Source organism: Neltuma alba, unplaced genomic scaffold, assembly GCF_004799145.2.
Source record: "Neltuma alba isolate B1F8T4 unplaced genomic scaffold, ASM479914v2 tig00001204_pilon, whole genome shotgun sequence".
Taxonomy (NCBI): domain Eukaryota; kingdom Viridiplantae; phylum Streptophyta; class Magnoliopsida; order Fabales; family Fabaceae; genus Neltuma; species Neltuma alba.
The window spans coordinates 76,626-100,430 of NW_021632376.1; the positions used below are offsets into that span (position 1 = coordinate 76,626).

The 23,805-nt window shown below is 32.6% G+C and overlaps 2 protein-coding genes across 5 annotated transcripts; both read left to right on the forward strand.

Moving 5' to 3' along the window:
* Positions 1–8,376: 8,376 nt before the first annotated feature.
* On the forward strand, positions 8,377–13,572 carry LOC114753066 (serine--glyoxylate aminotransferase). The gene is made up of 6 exons (XM_028941736.1): positions 8,377–8,513; positions 9,672–9,948; positions 10,554–10,838; positions 11,571–11,937; positions 12,469–12,679; positions 13,276–13,572. The coding sequence occupies exons 2-6, from the start codon at positions 9,744–9,746 to the stop codon at positions 13,411–13,413; spliced, it is 1,206 nt and encodes a 401-aa protein (XP_028797569.1). The 5' UTR covers positions 8,377–8,513; positions 9,672–9,743; the 3' UTR covers positions 13,414–13,572.
* A 4,130-nt stretch (positions 13,573–17,702) lies between these two features.
* Positions 17,703–22,144, forward strand: LOC114753075 (probable magnesium transporter NIPA4). 4 transcript variants are annotated; one of them, XR_003740964.1, is made up of 9 exons: positions 17,703–18,006; positions 18,109–18,165; positions 18,496–18,586; positions 18,694–18,854; positions 18,937–19,064; positions 19,333–19,470; positions 19,855–19,906; positions 20,302–20,440; positions 20,825–20,904. XR_003740964.1 is itself a non-coding variant. In XM_028941744.1 (9 exons), exons 1-9 carry the CDS (start codon positions 17,877–17,879, stop codon positions 21,631–21,633), a joined length of 1,053 nt encoding a protein of 350 aa, XP_028797577.1. In that variant the 5' UTR covers positions 17,703–17,876; the 3' UTR covers positions 21,634–22,144. The 4 variants fall into 4 exon arrangements, 2 of the variants coding, with proteins under 2 accessions (XP_028797577.1, XP_028797584.1); XM_028941744.1 differs by lacking the exons at positions 19,855–19,906; positions 20,302–20,440 and adding exons at positions 21,017–21,137; positions 21,500–22,144 and having other exon boundaries at positions 20,825–20,917; XR_003740965.1 differs by lacking the exon at positions 19,855–19,906.
* Positions 22,145–23,805: the final 1,661 nt, after the last annotated feature.

Below are 23,805 nucleotides of genomic sequence, written 5' to 3' on the forward strand. Positions count from 1 at the left end.
AGGATCCTGCTTTATTATAATACATTGATATAGAGAAATTCATATTACTTGTATTATTATTGTTATAAGTTTTCCCATAATTTTGCGCTCAATATTTGCGAAATTCTAAAACTTATGAAAATGAATTTATTTTATGTAGTTTCACCACCATGTTATAATTGATTATTATATTTAAATATGATTTTAGAAGGCCAATTTTAAATTTGTGATACGTAGCAAATTATACATTAAACATTATTTTTGTATACTAAAAATTCTCATCCCATGTCCTTTGAGGTCTTGGCTTGATCGTGATGGCATTTTTGTTGCCCCCATCAAGTCAGAATTCGAAATACTACTCTTCTGAAGGAAAAAAAAAATTGTAAAATCTAACTCTTAAAGTTCTGATTAAAAAAAAAAAAAACTTTTAAAGACTCTACACAGAATTTTCTTTTACCTTTTTTTGATATCAAAATTTTTTTTCGTTAGACACATGCATTCTTTTATTAAAATTAATCATATTTAAAGTACTATTGAATATTAAATACGGGTATATTTTTCAATGGATACTCAAACATTGATTTGTGAAATTATGAGCGATTAACCTTCTACTAGACTCGATGCTGTTTTTTTTTTTAAGGTATAGGCATCTTTTTATTGGAAGCAATTATGTTTAAAGCATTATTGGGCATCAAATATGAACACCTGGATTCAAATATTGGTTTATTATGTTGCAAGATTAACTTCTTGTATTAGACTCTAACCTCCTATGGGTATATAGTAACTTATATCCCCTCTGCATAGGTCTGCTAATGAGGACAACTCATGGGCTACGGGTCCAGCAAGATGGGCTGAAAAAGCCCACGTCCATGCCAATCCAAGCCTGTCAATACAGGGCCAACTTGCCTTTTCCATACTCAATAAACTATACTACCTTCAAACCTGATTATAAAACTTCATTTATAGTTTAGAAATAAAGTCTTATAATTAATACCGGAGGTAATATCTCAACATTTAAAAGATGACAACAACAGATCTAAGAAGGCAACCCACAAAACAGAGAGAGAATAAAATTATGGCAATGTTTGGGCTAAATATTCCAAGTTCGATTCAAACTTGGAGAATACATAATCGATCTTCTAAGGCTACAAATTTTAATTCGCTAAAGTAGGCTGATGATGTGGCATGTCCATGGTATGGATTGATGACTACGAAAATTTATGGGGACTAATTGATTAAAAATTTTGAAAATATGAGGACTCAACTGCAAATTGATGTTAAATGTTGGGGGTTAAAAATTCAGTTTTCCTATGATATAAAAGAAACGGATCAATGAATTGGTTGATGTTTGTAAGGGGGCCTACAGAAGAAAAGAAATCAATATAGTTATAATTGCCCCGCGCGTCGCCTATCGAACTCATGGCGTGGTGGTTCATGCATTTTGCTTTCACCCTTCAACCACGAGTTCGAACCCGGCAGCAAGCAATCACACACACAACAACAATCATTCAGCAGTAATGAGGTATTGCAAAATACCTCTCTTTTTCACAGCCACTAATCACGGAGATGGTCAATATAACCACCGCCCGTCGCATACTCATATTTTATAAATTGTGATTAAAAAATTTACTCTTTGTGGGGTCATTTTTAAAATCTCCTCATATATGATATTGTATTTTGTTTGTTTTTTTTTAACTTTTTTTTTTTTTCCATGTGAGCTATTTTTTGTTTAAGCATACGTATTCTCTTATTGCAATCTATCGTGTTCAAGGCACTGTTCAGTACTAAATGTGAACATCTCTTAAATGAAAATCTGAACTTTGAGTCACCATATTAGTTTTAGGTGGCCTAATTACTCGCAAATTGTCTACATGCGCGTGTTTGCATATAAAAGCAATTAATTCGTTTTAAATCTTAAACATTTTTAACTTAATAGTCTTCTGGTCTTTAATATATGAATTAATTAGAGAGTTAATATTGGTCTTATATATAAGACTTATTTCACGTGTTTATTAATTTTTTTTTCAAATTAACGCTATTAATATTCTCCCGATAATAATCAAGTAGGAGGGTGAGAGAGAGAATTAAGGAAAATAGTTAGGGCATTTTAAAAAAACATATTATATTAACTAATTTAACCAATATTTTTAATATACTCAAATTAGTAAATTACATCTTATATTAAGGATTAGAGAAGTATATTTTTATTAAGCTACGTAAGATTTTGCTTTTCATTCAATATTTCTCTGCACATATTAACAAGTATTAAATGTTAAAAAGATGAGTAATTTTTCATGAAAATTTTAATTTATGATCTCCCCCACGTCCCATATTATTGGGGAAAAACATATCTATGAGATCATAGATAAAGTATATTAAAAACACTTAACAAAAGCAATATCTTCATTTTTAAAATTGTTTTTCCCCTTTGTTTTCCCGTTACCCAGGAAGATGAATGTTAACAAGTTTGAAACCAAACCTTCGTTTGCTCATTGAAATAATTACTCAGAACTTGTTGGCCTTGGAATCTCTAATAATACGAGGTGTTTCAAAACGCCCCTCATTTTCACAAACTCTAAATTAGTCATAATACTACTTCCGGTTTTAATTATAATAGCTAGTTGACTAATTTGAGAAGATTTAGAAAATAAGTTAAATTAGTTATTTACAATAAATATGTATTGTTTTTCCTAAATATCCTTACTATTCAAGTGTATTGGCTAGAATTATCATTATTAAAAGGACTACCTTGAAAAAGGCATAAATATAGGAAACCAAGTGGATTGGGGTCTTATAATTAAGACCAAAATAAAGTCAAATAAACTTATATTAAGAACCGTAAGTAGTATTATAAAACAAGTTATATATAATTGTAGCAATATATAGTATACACACACAATTACACTTTTTAGTATTTTAAAAATAGCTAGGCACTGTTAAGCAACTCTCGAGCTGGAACAAAAGCTAAGGACAAAATGAATTGAGTATGTTTAGAAGACTAATTATAATGTTTTAATTATAATCACAATTATAGAACAAATATTTTTATTTGTTTCAACTCATTATGTTCTATTTAACTTTGACCCAATTCTATTTAATTAAGGTGCATAAACAATTACTTAATACGTTATTAATTGCAAATTGGTATGAAAGTATATTCAACTAATTGCAAAAACTAAACAACAAATAAAGAGAGACGGGCCTTTGATAACTAGCAAAGACTTAGGAGGGAGGTTTCGCCTTTCGACTTGCGGCTTGTTGGTTGGGGTGTTTCACTCTTTAGCTAATAAGTCGTGTGTTCGAACTGGCATTGAGAAGGACCGGAGGAAGTGATTATTATTATTATTATTATCACAAATTCATGAGGTATTTCAAAATACCTCTCATTTTCCACTCTCATGTGTTTTTTTTTTTGCTTTTTTTTAAAGCCACTCTTATGTGTTTTTTAAATTTCCCTGTGCTAAAAATTTTTTTTTATTGAAGTGGAGATTTTGCAAATTATATGTTCAGTTCATGTGATATAGGAAAATAAAATGTCTTTCCTGTCTTGAAATCTTGTACTCCTCATCCAATTATAGTGCAAGAAAGCAAATTCAAGAAGCAAAAGCAAACCAAAGCCTAGTATTATAGCATGATATTCTTCTGATTCTAAATATAAGACCCATTTTATAGTACAAAATAAATTTTATATTTAGAACCAGTGAAGTAATATCATGCTTAACTATGAAAAAAAAGTGTCCGCAGCAATACTTCAATTCTCAGTTGATTTCATGCACTTCCTAACTTCTTTCTAAGTAGGAGGTCATGTTTGATTCTGTTTGTAGTATTAAGTTGCTAATATCTGTGCTTTTAGGTAGATGGAAAAAAGGCAAGCAAAAGTTGTTAGATAAATAAAATTAAAACGAGCGACGCCCTCGAACTCATGGCTTGCTGGTCAAGTCAAATTTTCTTGACTTGGAGTCGTGCGTTCGAGCCAGGCATCCTCAGATGCTGCCTGCTTGTTCTCTGTCTCCAACACAACGAGGTGTTCCAAAGCACCTCTCTTTTTATACAAATTCTGAGCGAATAAAACATACTCCTCTCGTATTTATTAGACTTATTTAACTAATTTGATTAAATTAAAAAAATTAGATAAGTTAGTTAATTATAAGAAATATGATATGTTTTTCCTAAAATACCCTAATGATCTTTTTTAATATCGTCCCTTCCTCTTCTACTTAATTATGGTTGAGGGAGTATTTATAAGGATGATTTAGAAAAAATTAATAAACATGAGAAATAGATCTTATATTTAGAACAAAAATCAACTCAACAATTAGATCATATATTAAGGACTGAAAAAGTATCAAATACCTATATGATTTATTTACATTTTCATTCATATAGCATTTTATTTGCACCTCGGCCCCATTCAATATTTAAAATTAATTGCAAAATATTTAAAAGCATATGCCATTGAACATTAAATCCACTTCAACTCTAAATGCTATAGGGTCCTGTTTTATTGTAATATAACAATTTAGAGAAATTCATTTCTAATATTTTAGACGCAATTTTACCTTTTGTTCATATGTTTTTACAATACTCATTCTGTTCTAAATATATGAGTCAATTAGGAAGTTAGTTTTGATTTTAAATATGAAATTTAAAGATACATAGATGTATTTTAAAGAGACTATGTCATATTTTTCAGAAGTAATCTAACTGGCTTTATTAATCTATCTACATTTAGGGTTTGTTTAGATCAGCGATTGGAAAAGTAGCTTATTAAAAAAGTAGCTTATGAAAAAATGAAATTGAGTAAAAGCTAAATTGGATAAGCTAAATTGTGTTTGGATTGGAGTTCAGAAAAGATAGTTTACAAAAGTAAGATTAGTAAAAGGTTGTTTGGATTATGGTTGAGTAAAAGTAGTTTGATTATAAAATGATCAAAATGGATATGAGTTTTAATCAATAATAAAACATGATAAAAAGAAATCATTTCACATAATACAATGAAATTAAAATAATTTAATATGAAGAAGTCAAATTTAATGAGTGAATTAAATTTTAAAATTTTAAAGAAATCATAAAAAAAATTTTAAATAAAAAAAATTGAGATAAAAAAATATTTTAAATATTTCGAATACTACCTTAAGTACTCCATGAATATACCAACTTGTTTTTCAGTTTTATGTCACATTTTGTCATTTTCTGAATGCTTGAAAATCTTCAAAGAGGCTTCAGAGTAAGGGTCAATATGGTCACAATGGCATGAGGACTCGCGGCTCATGGGTGACTGCTCTGTATAAAGAAAACAAGTGAAGAACTCAGGGGAAAATAATTGCCAAAAGGGAGAGAAAGAGGGAATAAAAAAATTTCTAACACCTCAAAACAGTAACAAGCTTTTCATATTTGAAAAATCAGCTCCCTTCTCTGCCTTATTCTGAACGCACAGTGAGATAGTTTATTTTTTCATAGACCCAATACAATGTAAGTTCTTCCAAACAATACTTTCATTTTGAATCAGGCTTCTCTCTATTTTAAACCATGTTTAGGCCAGCAAACGCTGAACCAAACAGGCTCTTAATAGCTTCTACATTAAAAATAATCTGATGAGTATTTTAAAAGTATCATAAGAAAAAGAAAATAAGAAAGGGAGAAGAATGCACAAATGCCCGTTGTGTTAACTGACGTGCAGCAAAATTTGGTCGTAACTTATGAGAGGAGGAAAAAGAAAAATAAGTAATTCGTTTGTGTGTGTGTGTGTGTTTGTGTAAGTAACTTAGAGGTAACCCCCCGACGCCGCTCGAACTCCCGGCTTAATGGTTGGCGAATCACAGTCTCCAGTTAAGACACGAGTTCGAAACGGCGAAGATGGATCAGAAACAAAGCGACCTTTCGCGTCTCACTATGAGGTGTTTCAAAACACCTTTCTTTTTCATGAATCACCACGCATATTATTCCACTATTTGACCAAATCATCTTTTTCAATTATTTGAACTAATCACTTTACTTCCTCCGATTGCAAAGATTACATCTATTAACTAAGTTAACAAGAGCTAATCAAAAATAAATTTAATATTAAATATAAGATTTTAATTTATTTTGTTTCTTAAATTTGTAATTTTTCTTTTTAAATATTCTTATTGATTGTTCTAATGCATATTATGAAATATGTCAGTTTAGAAAAGTCAACACATATTTGTTACAAATAACTAGCTTAATAAATTTTTTTGATTTTTTAAATAAGTTATCTAGCTCTTATATTAAAATGCGGAGGTAGTATAATCTTTTTTTGTATAGAATATTTGACATCTAATACTATTAAATAATATTTGGAAAAAACTGGAAATCCATAGTTGAGTTTCAATGTAAGTTTCAAAAACCATTTGATATATATACATATAGTTATACACACACATACATGATACATACATACATTAATTAAATGAGTACTTGAAAAGTTGAATGTGAGAGGTTTTTAGTTCAGAAGTTAAGTTGAGAAGAAGATTTATTTGAGAAACAAAGATTAACCAAAATTTAGGATGAAAACAAAAGGAAAAAATTGACATTAAGTTGAAACAATTAGTATTATGAAGAGAACAAAAGAAGCTCATCCAACGAAATTATTTTTATTTGCAAATGTTACAGTTGAAAATAATTTGCTGAGTCTTATATTACTTGTAACTAAAATTGTACTCTTTCAGTTCTAAATATAAAAATCATTTTGTAGTGTAATTTACACTATAAAATAAGTTTTATATTTAGAACTGGAAAAATATTTGGTTTCACGTTGAACTAAAAAAGCTAATTGATTTGCCACGTCAATGTCACTTTGCCAAAACATAAACCATAAGAACAGGAGAAACAATGTGGATTGAATGCTTACAGATCACCACAAGTGGAACGTAGCTACGCAAGTGAGTCCAAACTTGGAGGAAGAGGCCAAAGAAAGGAAGGAGAATCTGCAGATAAACCCAAAATAGATTTTTTTGTGGCTTTCACTTCTCAGACAAACAAGTGTGGCTGGCATACTGTTATCTCTTTATCCTCCCCCATTGCTTTCTCAGCCTCACACTTTTCACTTTCCCATTCTGTATTCCCAACATTCTAAATTCCTCTCTAACCCATCTACACTGCCACTCTAGGATATAAGAACAAGGAGCACTAAGACTCTTGTATAGAATATAAGAGTAGGAGATTGATGAGTAAATCTATCATTCATTCTTAAACTACTGTTGAAATTTTGGATTTTCTTAATGCTAGGAGTTTGCATTGCTGACTATGTTTTCTCTTCTACACGGGTTTTGCTAATACTTAATCTTGATGTGATTTTTTTGTTTTATTACTCCTCTTGTCCTTGGTATAGGACTTTATTATTAAGTTGAGCTTGATCTTAAATATAAAACATATTTATCATATTTATCAATTTTTTTTAAATTACCTTTACTGATACTCCCTCATAATCAAATGGGAGAGGAAAGAGGATACTAAGGAAGATGATTATGATGTTTTAAGAAAAATATGTCATATGTCTTATAATTAACTAACTTACTTAATTTTTTTAATATAATCAAATTAGTTAAAAAGTCTTATATTTAGAATTATAAGAGTATTATTTAGTATTCATTACTACAATTGATTAATTTGAATTTGACTAGGGTCAGATCCTATATGAGAAGTATGGTTGGCTAAAATTTAGATTTTATTTAAAAGATGTTATATACCTTTAGCCCATCTATCTATATATATATATATATATATATATATATATATCTATTATAACTATTTGTTCTTGTATATGGATTTATACTTGGTTGTGTGTAATCAATATCAACTACATAGACTAAAAATTTGTAACATATTGTATTATTATTTATAAATAATATAAAACTTATAAGAATGCACCGACTATAAAATATATAACAAATGAAACTCAAGATTTGCTCAGGGGCACCATATAAACTTCACTGTGATATTAGGGGTTTGAATTTTCCGAAAAGAACATTTTTTTAATCGGAAAAGAACATTTAAAGATGAGTTTATCTAACCATAAGCTAGAATCTTGATCTAAGTGTGAAACTATCATGAGCCCAGCAAGTCTATGAGCTTTATAATAATAAAATAACTGATTCCCAGTTGAGATTAGAATACTAATTAAAAAAATTAGCAAAGTGTTTGGGGTAGGGAAAGTCCAGGAAGCGGATAAGCCTTCTGAGAGGATACTGCGAACAAATCATCTGACGAGTCAATTTATAGCATAGCCAACGAAAGCTGAGTCCTTTGTTTCGTCCTCAGCCATCCTCAGCCGCAAGGTTCACAGTTATGCCTCCCTCTTATCTGCCACGCATGACAGTGCGGGGTCCCACCTTCCCCATTTGGTTGGTTCTCCCGCGCTCTCGCTTAACCAGAATGAATTTCGCTGTGGCGTTTTCGTTATATATTTACACAAGCTTGTATCAGAGTAAAGCGGGGAAGAAGGCAAAGCTCTTCCTTTCTTCATAATTTCTACCAAAAACCCCAACTGAAGATTCTCCCTCCCTCTCTCCCAGGTAAGCCTCTCTTGTTCTCTTCTATTAAAATTCGCATTAACTTCACTTTTTATCATTATGTGTCTATGTTTGTGTTCCAAGTTTCAATCTTTGTGTGTTTTAGTTGAAGTTTTCAACATTTTCAAGTATTTGCCTTTTGTTTTCTAGTCTCAGAATTGCTGTCTAAATCCTGCTGCTTTAATCCTTTTATCATGAAAAGAGTTTTAATGGAATAGAGTAAACTGGGGGTTTAATATTATAAAACATTAATTTCCACTTTTCTGGTTGGTTGATGAGCGTGATATCAAAAGTTCCTAGCCATGGAGGTTGCTCCAACCTTCTTGACTTTAGCAAGAATAAATAGTCTTAAAAGCAGATGTTTTAGTCCAGTAAAGGGTTCATATACTCTGGTTTGTGGTATATATGGCTGTATATTTTTTTTAACCATAAATGATTTTAATGTTCTAATGTTCGGTTGCGATTATCAGTTTCTGGTATCCATAGGATAGAAAAAGCTTGGATGTAATTCTTAGATGTCAAGTTATTCTATAGAATTTTGACATGCAGAGCATTGTTCTGCAAATCAGAGAGCGGTAACATCGCTTAATTGGGAAAAAAATGATTGAATCCTTTTCTTTGATTTCCTTTTTTGGTCATGCTAATAAATAGTTCATCCCAGTGATATACGATATAAAGAAGAAAAATCAGTTGTGGATCTGTTCAGATTTTACAATTTGATTGTGCAAGTTCAAGTTTTACTACTTCATTGCAAAATCCGCAAAAGTTAAACGGGAACATGAATGAGCTCTAAGCAAATTCAATGGTTTTGAAAGCAAAATAAAGCAAATGATTGCAAGGATCCTCACCTTGACGTCTTCTTTCTCTGTTCTGGTTGTTATTTAATCTCAGAATCTTCAATTTAAACCATTTTTGCTCCTAAACTTGGAAATAACTTTTCCCTCTTTCACAAATTGTGTGTTTAATGGCATTTATGCAGGATTTATCAAATCTTAAATCTAATAATTCATAATCTTAGGTACCAAATGGTCATAATGAGCTTATTTTTCCAATCTCACTGTCATTGGCCTAGTTGTTTGTACTTTGAAGTTTCGCATAGAATTCATGACCAACAATTCCAGAGGTTGTTAAGATTGACTGTATGGTGAATTTTATATATAGGTGACTACTCACTGGTGGGAGAAGACAAGAACTGCTTGAATTCAAATTCATTGAAATTTCAAGCAGGGAAAGATGGATTATGTTTATGGACCAGGAAGGAACCATCTCTTTGTTCCAGGGCCGGTTAACATCCCTGACCCTGTCATTCGGGCTATGACCCGAAACAATGAGGACTACAGGTCTCCAGCAATTCCAGCTTTGACAAAAGACCTGCTTGAGGATGTCAAGAAGATTTTCAAGACTACTACTGGAACTCCATTTCTTTTCCCTACAACTGGTACTGTATATACTGAAAAAAATTGTCTTCTTCTTCTTCTTTTTTATATATTTATAATTTGCACTGTTTAGTGAATAAAGATATTACGTTGCCTTGCCTTATTCATCATGGTGATGATCCTTCAATCAGAATGGTTACCTTTCTTACATTGACATCTCTCTTATAATTCATGCTCAGTTTGTCTTGTTCAATTATTGACTGGAACTCTATTTTGATCTAGCGAAGATTACGCTAGTACCTTTTTAGCTCCCTCAAAGACTCTTTCTCACCTTAGCGCAAAGAGTTTGATTTCATTTCAACCACATGGGATGTCATATCTTTTTCTTATTAAATTTTATCATACTGGAAGGGCATTGATTTGAAGAATGCAAACCCTTTTTTATTTTTTTTGGGGGGGGGGGGGTGAGAGAACTCGCTGCAAAATGCCTAGATGATACTATTAGAATGCTAATTGCTGTGAATGCTCTTTTATACTGTCTTTCTATTTCTTCTTTTTGTGTTACAACTATTGATGCTAGTATTTGGACCAAAGGAATACTCGTTTGCTTTAGATGGTTAAGTTGTTGTCCCTTTCTTATTCACTAAACCATCTACTTCTGCTTCAGGTACTGGTGCATGGGAAAGTGCACTAACAAATACATTGTCTCCTGGAGATCGTATCGTGTCTTTCCTGATTGGACAATTCAGTTTGCTTTGGATTGATCAACAGAAACGCCTCAACTTCAATGTTGATGTCGTAGAAAGTGAATGGGGCCGGGGTGCTGACCTTGACATTCTGGCTTCAAAGATTGCTTCAGATCGCACACACTCTATAAAGGCAATTTGCATTGTTCACAATGAGACAGCAACCGGAGTAACTAACAACTTGGCTCACGTGAGACAAATTCTTGGTGAGCATATCATACGATGGTCTTCAATTACAGCTACCCTTTTTCCTCTACAAATCTCTGAATAACGGAATCTGAAAACACCTTTGCATTTCTCTTTGGTTTTTAAATGAATACTCAAATAATGATCGGACTCCCAACTTCTCAAAAATTAAAACTGGCACTGTTTTTTGATATTCCATTTCTAGAAGCATTATCTTGTGCCGTAACTTTGCTCTTTAGACATTGATTTGCATGTCCCTTTTTCTTAATTTCTTGTTAAAGCATCATAACTCTAAATGTCGATGTTGCCATCTCAATAATTGTTTGCATGCCGTCTGATCAAACCATCCATCACTAATTTCATTTAAAAAAGACAAAGAGAAAAGGAAGATTTATCTGCAAAGGATCTTTGGGGAAGTAGCAATATTTGGGAAATGTGAGAAAGTGAGCATTATCAAAGTCATTTATATTTGTCTTGTTTTTTTTGTATAGAAATCAAAGTTAAGTTCTTGATCTTCCCTGATTCCTCTAAATTGTGAAAGAGTGGTCTATTTTATTACTTTAGATGATGAGCTACAATTTTTTTTTTTTGGGTAATAATTCATATGGTGTAAGAAAATCCCCTCATCATGAATTTATATGAGAATCTGATCACAACACATAAAGTACGCATGTACTTAAGTTGTGTCCTTTCAAATTTTATATTATTTTTCCACACCACATAACAACTAAGAGTTTGTGTGTGATGCTCAGATGAATACAGGCATCCGGCCCTCCTCCTTGTGGATGGAGTCTCTTCAATCTGTGCTCTTGATTTCCGAATGGATGAATGGGGAGTTGATGTGGCCCTAACTGGCTCCCAGAAAGCTCTTTCCCTTCCCACTGGGCTAGGTATTGTGTGTGCCAGCCCCAAGGCCCTTGAGGCTGCAAAAAGTGCCAGATCACTTCGAGTTTTCTTTGACTGGGGTGACTACTTGAAGTTTTACAAGTTGGGAACTTATTGGCCATACACTCCTTCCATTCACTTGCTTTATGGTCTGAGAGCAGCTCTTGATCTCATTTTTGAGGAAGGACTTGAGAATGTGATTGAAAGGCACAAACGTTTAGGTAAAGCTACCAGGTGAGGCACTCAAGACCAGCATTAATGACTTTACCATGCTAAAAACTTGAGGAGTGTTCTTCTTCTTTTATTATTTTTTTTAACGTCTCTGTACCCTTTCAAAGCTGATTATTTTTGTCTGTATAATTATAGACTTTATCACTATCATTTTTACCAAATCCTGAAATGGATTCCTTGAAGTGGGGAGATTTTGTGATGTTTCTTGAAGTAATTATTTTTCTAGCCATTGGATTTGTTGGGATCGTTCAGATCATGCCATGTGACTAAGACGAAAAAGAAAAGTGTCTTGACATGATCTTCATTGTCCAAGCAAGTCAACCATAAAATTAATACTTCAGCAAACCTGATCAACTCTTACTTCAGGGGATCCAGATTCCTCCGTGTCTACAATCTGGTCAGAATGTTAAGATTCGATATTCCTTCTACCCCTCCCTCCCTTCCTCTCCATGAAAATAGAATATGGCTGAATAATTTTGTCTTGTTCGGATTTGAGACAGTGAATCTGATATGTGCTGATCATACTAAATGCAGGCTTGCAGTTGAGGCATGGGGGTTGAAGAACTGCACCCAGAAGGAAGAGTGGTATAGTGACACCGTGACCGCAGTCATGGTTCCTCCTTACATCGATAGTTCTGAAGTAGTTAAAAGGGGATGGAAGAGATACAACCTGAGCTTAGGTCTGGGACTAAACAAAGTTGCTGGAAAGGTTTTCAGAATAGGTCATCTTGGAAACTTGAATGAGGTAATGTTGTGTTATTGAGTTACAACAAAATTGCCTGTCTGGTCTTTTTGTTTTCCTCCTTGCGTCTTACAAGGTTCATGACTGTACTAATGTCAGCACCAGAGGCTCCATCCCTTTTGGTGGGATAAATAAAGTTCGACCTCTGAGGTCTTTGTGTGGTAGATGTTTAGAACATCTCTTGAGTAGATCAGTTTATAGAAGATAAGCATCTCATGAACACTTCTCAATGAGATTCACCTCTAACATACGGCCAAATCATACTTAAATCCTTGAAATTAGAATTATTTGCATATAACTTCTTTGACCTTTAAAACTTACCAAATGTAAATCCCATACGGAACACTTAATGAGGTGTTTAAGTGGGTTGGTTCTCCTACCTCAATAGCTAACTTTTGGGGTAGAGTTTCTCATCCTACTTGGGTACTCATCACCAACAAATCTTTCTAAGCTTTTAATTTTAGATGTTAATTTGTCTACCATCTCACTCATGGAATGTAACATGATAGACTGCTCTTGATCATTGTCTGCACATATTACAAAGTCACAAATGCCAGATCATAGTGATTAACCATTAAGCAAATTTTTTCCTTTTTCAGTTACAACTGTTGGGCTGTCTTGCTGGTGTGGAGATGATTCTGAGAGATGTGGGGTATCCAGTGGAGCTTGGAAGTGGAGTTGGTGCAGCAGGTGCTTACTTGCGGAACGCTACTCCCATGATTCCTTCAAGGATCTGATGGAGACTCTCAGATGACCCATTCCTGTAACTAGTTATTCCTGTACTGTTCTTTTTAAGCTATTCTGTAAAATATACATGGTGTATCTCCTTTATTGTACTTTCTTCAACCTGGACCTTTTCATTTGTTTGTTAATTTTAATAACTCCTTTGCGTCTCTCTTCGCCCTGTTCTTCAATTACTGTTTTTAAGTCTTAACTAGATCTCTGGCTCCATGCAAGCCCTGGAAGCCATGCCATTGTCATGTTTGTATGTTTGTTTGTTTGTTTGTTTGTTGATGGACTAGTTTAGTAGTTACATATTTATATAATGTAGGGTATTTGGGATCATGAACCTACCTCATAATAAATAAAAAAAACCTCATTTTAACCGGAGGATTTATCTAGAGTTCAGACTAATCTGAACCAAGTTGGGCAAGACCAGAGGACTCAAACTCAAGATCTCTAGTTGAGTTGATACAACCCCTGTTAGTTGAAGCAGGTACTTGGTGGTAGTTACATATGTTTGTACTCCTTGGTCCTGTTTATCTAGCAGAGAGAAAAGAAATTTTTTGATCCTATTTGTATGGCATTGAGAAAAATTTTGTATAGATATACAATTTTACTCCTCATTTATTATTATGTTGACTTTGTTTATATAAGATATAATATATATTAAATATAGATAAAGTTAGAAAGTTATTAAATTTTAAATAAAAGTTAATGAATTTTAAGTTTTTTTTTAGTCTGAATGAAATATGTTAGAAGTGACTTATAAATAAGACCAAAAAGCATACATGTGTGTTGATTGACTCGTTTTTGTGTCGTGGGAATACTTTTTTCACGTTTAGATTTTTCATAAATAGAAATAGAGATTCAAGAGGGGAGAAAATCAAATTTTTGAGATTGTGAGATGAATCAGCATCCAAAAAAAAGAAAAAGATTGCATAAAAGCGAAAATAAATCTTATTAGTATTAGTGTTTTAATTACTACTTCATGTTCCCCTTTTTACAAGCATCTATTAACAGCTTTATATAAATTAAGAAAATTAGTTAATTAGCTCATAAACTAAAAATAAGGAGAATATCTTTTTAATTTTTACTCACGCTCTTATTGCATTAATTGTCCTGATTGTTCATTCTCTTTTATTGACCAGCTGATTGTTCATTCTCTCACTCACTGTACAAAAATAAGTTAAATATTTTACATATTTGTTTTATAAAAAAAGACAAGAGGGAGTAATAATGAAAAAAAAATCATGAGAAAGCATGCTAATTGTTTTTTTTTTTTTTAATCATCCGTTGCAAAAATACTCGAAGCAGATGTAAAAAAAAAAAAGACAAATATAAACAAAATCGCAATGCCATTCTCATGGTACACGTGTCATCATATTATGAATAAGGTGGGCCCATTACAAACAGTTAAAGTTGTTATGTACTTGGGGAACTTCGTCATTCCTTGCTCTTTCCCGCCAACTTGGGACAGTAAAAACGCCACACTTGTCCACGTCGATCCCTTCACTGTGGTAATCCCCACGAAGCGTTCGGTGCACTGCCGCGTTCATCACAGCTCATTCCTCGAGATGGCTGTGTTTGATTGTGCCTTTTTCTTTTTGTTAAAAAAAAAACACTACGCTAAGAAATATTTCAAAAAATAATATTACTATGGATAAAAAATTAAAAAAAATTAAAAAATCAATCCATGGAGTAAAGAAGAGTTGTATTAATTATCATTTATTATAAGTAGTATGATTTTTCATTGTAAATTTTATATTTACCTGAAAAAAAATATGGGCTTTAAGATGATAAAAAAGCTTAACATTTTTTTATTTTCATTACTTTTCATATTTGACATATTGATTTCCAATTGGTTTTAATCAGTTAAAAAAGAAGAAAACCTATCACATATAAAAGTATAAAAATAAAAAATTATAATGTTGAGAAGTAAAATAAAAATATCTAAACTATATAAATGTCTGATTAAATTAGTTTTTAAAATAAAAATTTATTCCACTCTTCCCCCTTCCAAGTCCACTTTCCTCTTTTCCTTTCTTAATCATATCCCATTAGAGCTGTCAATAAGGGCTAGCCCGGCCCTAAAGGGCTAGCCCTTGAAGGGCCAGGGCTTAAAAGGGCCGGCCCTTTAAAGCCCACATACCTTAAAATTATCTAATTATTAAAGCCCGGCCCTTAGGCATGCGGGCTCAGGGCTTAAAAGGGCTGGCCCTTTTATGTTATTTTTTTAAAATTTAAATTCTTTTTAATTATTTTAAAATAAAAAATAAAACAACAAAACTTCTAAGATTTTTTATTCAAATTATAAATATAAGTAAAATAAATTAGTGGTGTATAAAAAAAAATTAAATGCCAATAAACTATTGTCCAAAATAAAAAAAATCAAAATCTAACAAAACACGAAAAACAGAAAGATAAAACCTAGCAGTTAAAGATTAACAATATCAACATAATTATTATCTTTATCTTCATCTTCATCAGTATCATCAAGATCAGCAATATTTGATTGTTCTTTACTACAAGTGAGCTCTTCTTCAGTGATAAAAATATTAAGGTTTTTGTTTTCATTTACCTTATATAAAATAAAACTATGCAGTAGTTATAAGTACAAATAAGAACCTGAACATTTGTTCGAATAAGAAAAGTTTTACACTTTGTTAAGATATGTAAACCGATGGTAAATGAAAATCTACTAGCTATTATGGTGATTAAAATGTTAAGAATATCAGTTACCATTCTTGAAAGAATTGAAAATTAATTTTAATTGTTCTTCCACAAGTCCAAGACATTTAATTCTTTTCAATTATCTAGCTTGAGTATTGACTCTTCTAGGTATTTTTCTAATTTAAACTTATTCATAAAAGACTAATCTATAACTTTATAAATATATTGATAATAATTAAAAAAAATAGGTGGGCTTAAAAGGGCTAGCCCTTGGCCTTAAAGGGTTGGCCCTTTTATTTTTGAACCCTATAGGGCTAGCCCTTTTAAGCTCAATTTTTTTTAAACCACCTAAAATACAAGCCCGGCCCTCTATTTAAAAGGGCTTAAAAGGGTCGGCCCGATGGGCTTGGCCCGTTTTGACGGCTCTATATCCCATCCAATTATGTGCATTTTCTTTCCTTCTTTGTTCTTAATTCCAGAAGCAATTTCTGGCTTAACTTTCTTATTGCTAAAAGTACTTCTTTCATCATAAGGGTGGTTTGCATTTGATAGTAAATATATTTTCTTAACAGAGTGAATTTTGTTAGAAAATGAAGCTAAAATTTAACAGTCTAACACACTCATCAATATACTCCAAAATAAAATATTTATTGTAAAATACAGTGGTGCATGAATTGGTAAAAATATATCTTTCCTATTTTTAATAATAAACTAAAATAAACAAACTGAATTAATTAAATTTCAAATTAAATTAACTTTCTAACCTTTTAATATAATCAAGTATGGAACATGTTTCTTAATATGTTATATAGAATTTAGGGTTAAGGTGCGCCCAGCACCCCAAACTATTTATCCAGGTACGTCCAGTGGCCTAAAGTAATTTTGGGTGCATCCAATGTCTTAAACTAATTAAAATGGTGCGTCCATATCCCTGGCTAACAGAAATGTTATGTTTAACCGTTACTTTCCTGACTCAGTTTAATGTTGACCCCAGATGTTCTACATGGTAGACACATGGGCACCCGATGTGTATTATTCTTACTCAAAAGTCAATTTATTTAGAAGAAGAGGAAGGAAATAAATTCAATTTTGAGTAAGAATAATACACATCAAATGTCTATATGTCTACCATTTACAATATCTGGGGTCAACTTTAAGCTGAGTCAGGAAAGTAACGGTTAAACATAACATTTCTGTTAGCCTGGGATATGGACGCACTATTTTAATTAGTTTAGAACACTGGATGCATCCAAAATTACTTTAGGCCACTGGACGCACCTGAATAAATAGTTTGGGATGGTGGGCGCACCTTAACCCTAGAATTTAAGAAATAAGTCATATCCTTCATATTGTATATTTTTGATATTGATATCAATGATTTATACTTGCACATTACCAATTCTCAAAGCAATTTCTTCCATATATCAGTGCTGACCCCCACCCAAAAAAAAAAAAAACGTTGGAAGTTAATGTCCCAAACAAATTTATGCAAAACAGCATAAAACTACCTCTCATCTCTTTTTTCCCTCTAAGGTGGGGAATCCCACACCATAACAAACCCTTCAACGTATAAATTAAAATTTTGTTCCTCGATCAAAAGGAGCTGTTCACAAATAATTGGGCTACACAGTGGATATGCACCGCGTCTTTTTCAGCTTTTCATCGCCAAAAAGTCACAAGTAAATCACGAATTTGACAAGGATGATCTGAGGAAGGGAGACAAATGCTGCTCTTTTGGGAGCTTATCGATGAAGAGAAGAAGACGAAGAAAGAGATTGAATTCAGACAAAAGTGACAATTTTTCGACATGGATATCTCCGATGAGAATCTGAAAGGTGTTATTCTAGCATTGCTATCGAGCGGGTTCATTGGGGCAAGCTTTATCATCAAGAAGAAGGGACTCAAAAGAGCAGCTGTAGCTTCGGGTGTCAGGGCTGGTGAATATCTATTCTATCAATTATTTTTTCTATTTCCTCCTTAGAATCCATATATGGGTGCTTATTATGGTCAGAACCGCTTCTTAATTTCTGATTTTGCAGGTGTTGGTGGGTATTATTATCTCTTGGAGCCACTATGGTGGTTGGGGATGATCACAAGTAAGCTTCCAATATATTCCTACTTAAATGAGTTTGGTCTCAATAACTGATATCGTTTTGACCCTATCATTGTGAAATGAACCTGGAAGTCGAGTTGACTTGATTTTGTTTTCCAGTTGTTTATTGTAGCATCTGGATTTATTGCTTCATGTCAGAATTAAATGATTGCCTTGGCTTCGGTCGCACATGTTTTCTTGAGCAAGAGTTATCTCTCAGTTGTAGTTCCCTTCATGATTAAGTAGAACTATCATGTAATTTATCATTGGCATTTTGACTTTATATCCGATTTCAAGGAGAATCTTTGTTGTTGTGTGGTTTCTGATGATTTAGTGATTGTTGGAGAGGTTGCAAACTTTGTTGCATATGCATTTGCCCCAGCAGTTATAGTCACCCCTCTTGGAGCATTAAGTATAATTGTGAGGTATTTCCTTTAATCCTTAACATTAACTGAGACGGTAATATTTATTTGACAAGTATTGGCGAGTAAAATAATTCCTTCTTCATGATTTATGAATGTATGTCCTTTAGTGCTATTTTGGCTCACATTATTCTGAAGGAGAAGCTACACCATCTTGGGATCTTGGGCTGCGTAATGTGCATTGTTGGTTCGGTAATTATTGTTATTCATGCGCCTAAGGAGCATCCTATTGAATCTGTTACGGAAATATGGACTATGGCTACTCAGCCAGGTAAAGAATGCTTCACCATTTTACTCTGCATTTGTTTGGTTATGGTTCCCTAAATAACAAAGAATTACTCTTCGTGATGCAGCTTTTCTAGTATATTTGTGCTCGGTTGTAGTTTTGGTTTTCATTCTTGTCTTCCATTTTGTACCGAGCTGTGGGCATACCAATGTGCTAGTTTACACTGGGATTTGTTCATTGTCAGGGTCCCTCTCGGTAAGTAATTTAGTAGCTATCTCTCATCAATCTTCTGACTAATCTGAACTAGGAAAATTTACTCTCAAATTGCTTTCTATGTTACTTTACATATAGTAACGATGATAATGGTTACATACGCTGTCAAAATGTTCCTCTGTATCTTTTATTCTTCATACCACTCATTTTTTAATCTGGAAAAATGAATTGCGGACTTAACCCCTCATTTGCCTCTCCTAATTTATAAATTGTGGTTACTTATCTATATGACATTATTGTGATTTTGCAGGTCATGAGTGTTAAGGCCCTTGGAACTTCTTTGAAATTAACTTTTGAAGGAAACAATCAGTTGATCTACCCAGAGACTTGGTTTTTTATGTTGATCGTCGCTATATGTGTCGTCACTCAAATGAATTATCTCAACAAGGTTTGTACTGAATGTGCCATAACATTAGCCTGGTGGAATAAGCATAATCTTACATTTTGAATGTTTCCTAAACCTAAAAGATTGTCCATCCCCCTCTAAAACAAATTTAGTTTTCTTTCTTTCCATTTTCCTATTTGCAGTAGTTTCAACATTTGACCAACTTTTTCTATATAACGATATGATTTTTTATGCTACCACCTAATCCACATTTGAGTATCATAGGACTTGAAATTGTGTCAATATTTTTTCTTTTGTGAAATGGTGTCAATATTTCTTTCCACTGTAATCAGTTTTGACACAGAAAAATGTTCTTCTTTTACTTTTTCATTCTATTTGAGTAATGAATCCCAGAATAATATTATGCACAATTAATTGTTTTAACAGGGGAGAGTGCTTCCAAAAGTGAGGCATTGGAATTTTTCTCTTCTCAACGGAGGTCAAGATAGTTCAGAATCAGCATCTAGTTTTGTTAATCTTTCTTACCAAGAATCACTTTGTCATCAAAGCATGCCATAAATTCACTAAACTTTCATGCATTACCACTAAAGTAGCATTAGGTTTAATCCAGTGCATTTTTTATTTGGTGGTCCTCATCCCCCCCTCCCCAAACCAAAATACCAATGATGGCCTTATTTTCGATGTAATTGTTGTCTTTAATATGTGGCCAAGGGGCAGTTTTGCACATTATAATTTGGTTCATTCAGGATGTGAGGTTTGATTAATGGTGAGAATTATAAGCGGGTGTATATGAAACTACATTATACTGATAGTTGTGGAATCAAACAGAGAAAAGATATTGAGATTTTAGGTTTCTCTTTTGATCTGTGACAGGCAGGTGAAGTGTAACATTCTAATCTGGGGTTAGTCTTTGTTGCTTTATTAATGGTTGTCCGAAGGAGGTTGGCATGCTCGCTGAAAATAGCATCTATTCAGCCTCACTAGCTAACTGCTCTTCCGCTTGTTTTCTTTGGTCTGTTTCCTTTTGATCCATTTGCCTATAGTCTATCCCTGGATGTAATCAATCAAATAATCTTTCAGAAGCTTAAAACTGATTAAACATACATTAATTTAGGGGGGAAAAACGAGTTGATATTGTAAAACTTTCTGACGGAAACCACCTCTCAGCTATATATAATCTTTCACGTGTAGTGATATCTATTTTAATAGTGTGTGTGTTTTCTTATTGATTTATCATGTTCTGTATTGTTTTTGTCTTATTTTACTCAGATTGATATTCTGCTTTTATTCAGCGGACATGGAAAACGATGCTTCAATTTAGATTAGTGCTATAAATATCCTTGCGAGTTCTTAGATTTGAATCAATACATTCTTTAACATGTTTCTAACATTTCAGGCTCTTGACACCTTCAACACTGCAGTTGTCTCTCCCATATATTATGTAATGTTTACAACACTTACAATCCTTGCCAGTGTGATAATGTTTAAGGTATCAGCATTTTTACGATAAATGAGAAGCTTCCATTCCCCCCCTCCCCCCCGAGCGTGATAAAATGAGCCTGATCACGTTTCACACTCATGCTCGCAGGATTGGGATGGTCAAAGTGGTGGGACTATTGTGTCAGATATATGTGGCTTTGTTATAGTGCTTTCTGGCACAATATTATTACATGCAACCAAGGACTTTGAGAGAACCCCTTCTTTTAGAGGTGTGTGAATTTTGTTTATAAAATTTGGTTAGGGATTATAACACAACACATGACAATCACATAATATCGTAATCTAATTCCCCTTGAAAAAAGGCTTAATCTTGAGTTGAAATAGTTCTGAATGCTGTATCAGGGCTTCCATGACCTCACTCTAGAGTTATGTCTTCCCATAGCTTGATTAAAAATTTAGTTTTAACATGAATTTTGGGCTCAGAAGAACTTCAGATACTGATGAGATTCGTTGGGTCTTCTTCTTGGTTGAATTTCGCAATGAAATATATAAATTAAATTTCCATATTAGAATGTCGAGCCTTGGAATGACTTTTTCTCCTGTCATATGTCTTGTGTTGAAATAACTGCAGATGGCAACAGCACACCTTTATCACCTTCATTATCAGCAAGACTTTGTAACGGGAATGCAGAATTCATCAGGCATGATGAGGAAGACGTGCCACCATCTGAGAGCATTTGTTTAAAAAGACAAGAATTATACTAGATGGTTTTATCTGAGATCACAAAAGTTCTTGATTAATTAACTCTAGTGAAGGCAAAAAATTGGATTCTGCAGAACACAGACATGCCCATCAGAGGATATTATTCATTTTTTATATGTAATGAAACAATAGAAGGAGGTTTTGGGGCCATAATGTTCAAAGGAGAATTTCAGGATTTTTGTCATGGAAGTTCGTCCTAGTTTGGAAGATAATTCAAGAACTGATCTGATGCCTTGAAGGCTGCCTAGTTATATGGTACCTGCAGAATTGCTGGTTTCTGGGAAATGGCTTGCCAACTTTGACAATGTGGGAACCTCTCAATACAAGGATTGAAGATTTTGCTTGTGAGAACACAAAACTGTCTTCCATGTGATTTAGTTGTGGGTCAAAGCATCTTTTTTCTTTAATATTGTAGTTTTCTTGTTTTAATAAAAAGAATTTCATTGATTTCATGAGATGAAGTAATGTAGAAGCTTCTTTTTTTTTTTTTTAAAATCATTACCCCACTATTCCCATAACTCACTAAGTATGTTTTGATTGCATTTTCATATGGTAAGCTTGATTATCGACCTTGGGATTAAAAAAATAATTACATTTAGGGGGTTCACCTAGTCCAGTAGCCTGATTTTACTGTTAATCAAATGGAAACCCAGATTTTTCATTATATGAATATTTATTATCTATGAAAATAAAATTTTTAATAAATCAAATACCTACTAAAATTAATTAAGCAGTTCTCAATAAACTACAACTATCAACAAACTGTCAAACTAATCAAAATTAACTGACATGTATTTAAATACACAATTAGCAACTGATAGCCAGTAATTTTTTAATGATTCAATGACTTAATTTGACTTTATTTAATCTATGCTTTGAAGCATTACTAAATAATACTACATCTGATTTTTAATATAAGACACACTTGACTAATTTGAAAAAATTAAAAAATTCTAAATTACTTTAAACTATTTATATTTATCATTTTTTCCAAACTAATTTGCTTTACTTATAGATTGATATATAATATAATGATCCACATAAGTATTTTACAGATATTATATAACATATGTTATAATTAAATAATTTAGTAACCTTCTCAGTCTTCCCAAATAAGTTAGTTATAATATAATGATCCACGTAAGTAATTTGCCTTATTTATAGATTGAAACTGATTCTTTCGAATTGCAAATAAATCTTTTGTCAAGAATTGGACATGTTTGTCAGTTTCTCACGAAAACAATTAAAAAAAACCTATAAAAATGCAATAATAACAATAATATCATAAAAGTATTGGAGACAGAAGTTAGTATAAAATCTTGAAGCATTATGCATAGTCATACATGTCTTCCATGTGCGTATATCTGCAAAGCATAAGGAGATGTATAACACATAAACCGGCAGAAGAAATAAAAGCAAGGACAATCAGTTCATGAGAAAATAACTTTTCACTAAAGCCAAATAACTTTTTTGCTAAAATTTTTGTTTTCTAATATGACAAAAAATTAGTATTTTTAAAACAAAATAAATATGTGCATTGGTGTAACACAATTCCAATATTTTCCAACATCAGTTTTTTTGGGGGTTAAATTCTAACAAAATTTTAATGGTACCTATGCGTCATATTGAATTGAGAGGGTTGGCACCAGGATGGTATTGGCATTGCTCATTTTATGATGTTTGTTAGAAGAGATTAGGGAGACTTGGGATTAGGCAATGCAAGTAAGTGGGTGTTTGGAACAGAAGTGCTTCTAAAAAGTACTTTTCTGCAAATCAAAACAAACTCCTTCACATACCGTAAAATCACTTTTAAAACTATGGTTTGGTTTCCATTCAAACACTCCCTATATGGGATTGCTTAAACCAACCCAATCCCAGTATTGTTACTGTCGTGGGATCAAAAAATTTAAAGACAAAACTATCCTTAATGTGATAAATATTGAACAAAATTACCCTTTTAAAATTTTGCCCTAGATTAATTGCCAGCATGGTTAATTTCCTTCCAGCCTTCGTCTCCCTCCGCAATTCATCAAGTTTTCTATAAGTGGTGTGATGTTGTACATACTTCTTAGTATAAATCATATATAAATTAGAGTCAACATTAAGAGATTAATAAATTTCATTCTTTATAAACCCTTTGAGGCTTTAGCCCTTGAAACCATACATAATTATTC

Excerpts from the sequence above, each read along its gene's own strand:
- LOC114753066 (XM_028941736.1), top strand. The coding sequence starts at position 9,744 with ATGGATTATGTTTATGGACCAGGAAGGAACCATCTCTTTGTTCCAGGG. Across the intron at positions 11,938-12,468 it reads CGTTTAGGTAAAGCTACCAG|GCTTGCAGTTGAGGCATGGG; the intron begins GTGAGGCACTCA and ends TACTAAATGCAG. Across the intron at positions 12,680-13,275 it reads ATCTTGGAAACTTGAATGAG|TTACAACTGTTGGGCTGTCT; the intron begins GTAATGTTGTGT and ends TTCCTTTTTCAG.
- LOC114753075 (XM_028941744.1), top strand. The coding sequence starts at position 17,877 with ATGGATATCTCCGATGAGAATCTGAAAGGTGTTATTCTAGCATTGCTA. Across the intron at positions 18,007-18,108 it reads AGCTTCGGGTGTCAGGGCTG|GTGTTGGTGGGTATTATTAT; the intron begins GTGAATATCTAT and ends CTGATTTTGCAG. Across the intron at positions 20,918-21,016 it reads CCAGTGTGATAATGTTTAAG|GATTGGGATGGTCAAAGTGG; the intron begins GTATCAGCATTT and ends TCATGCTCGCAG.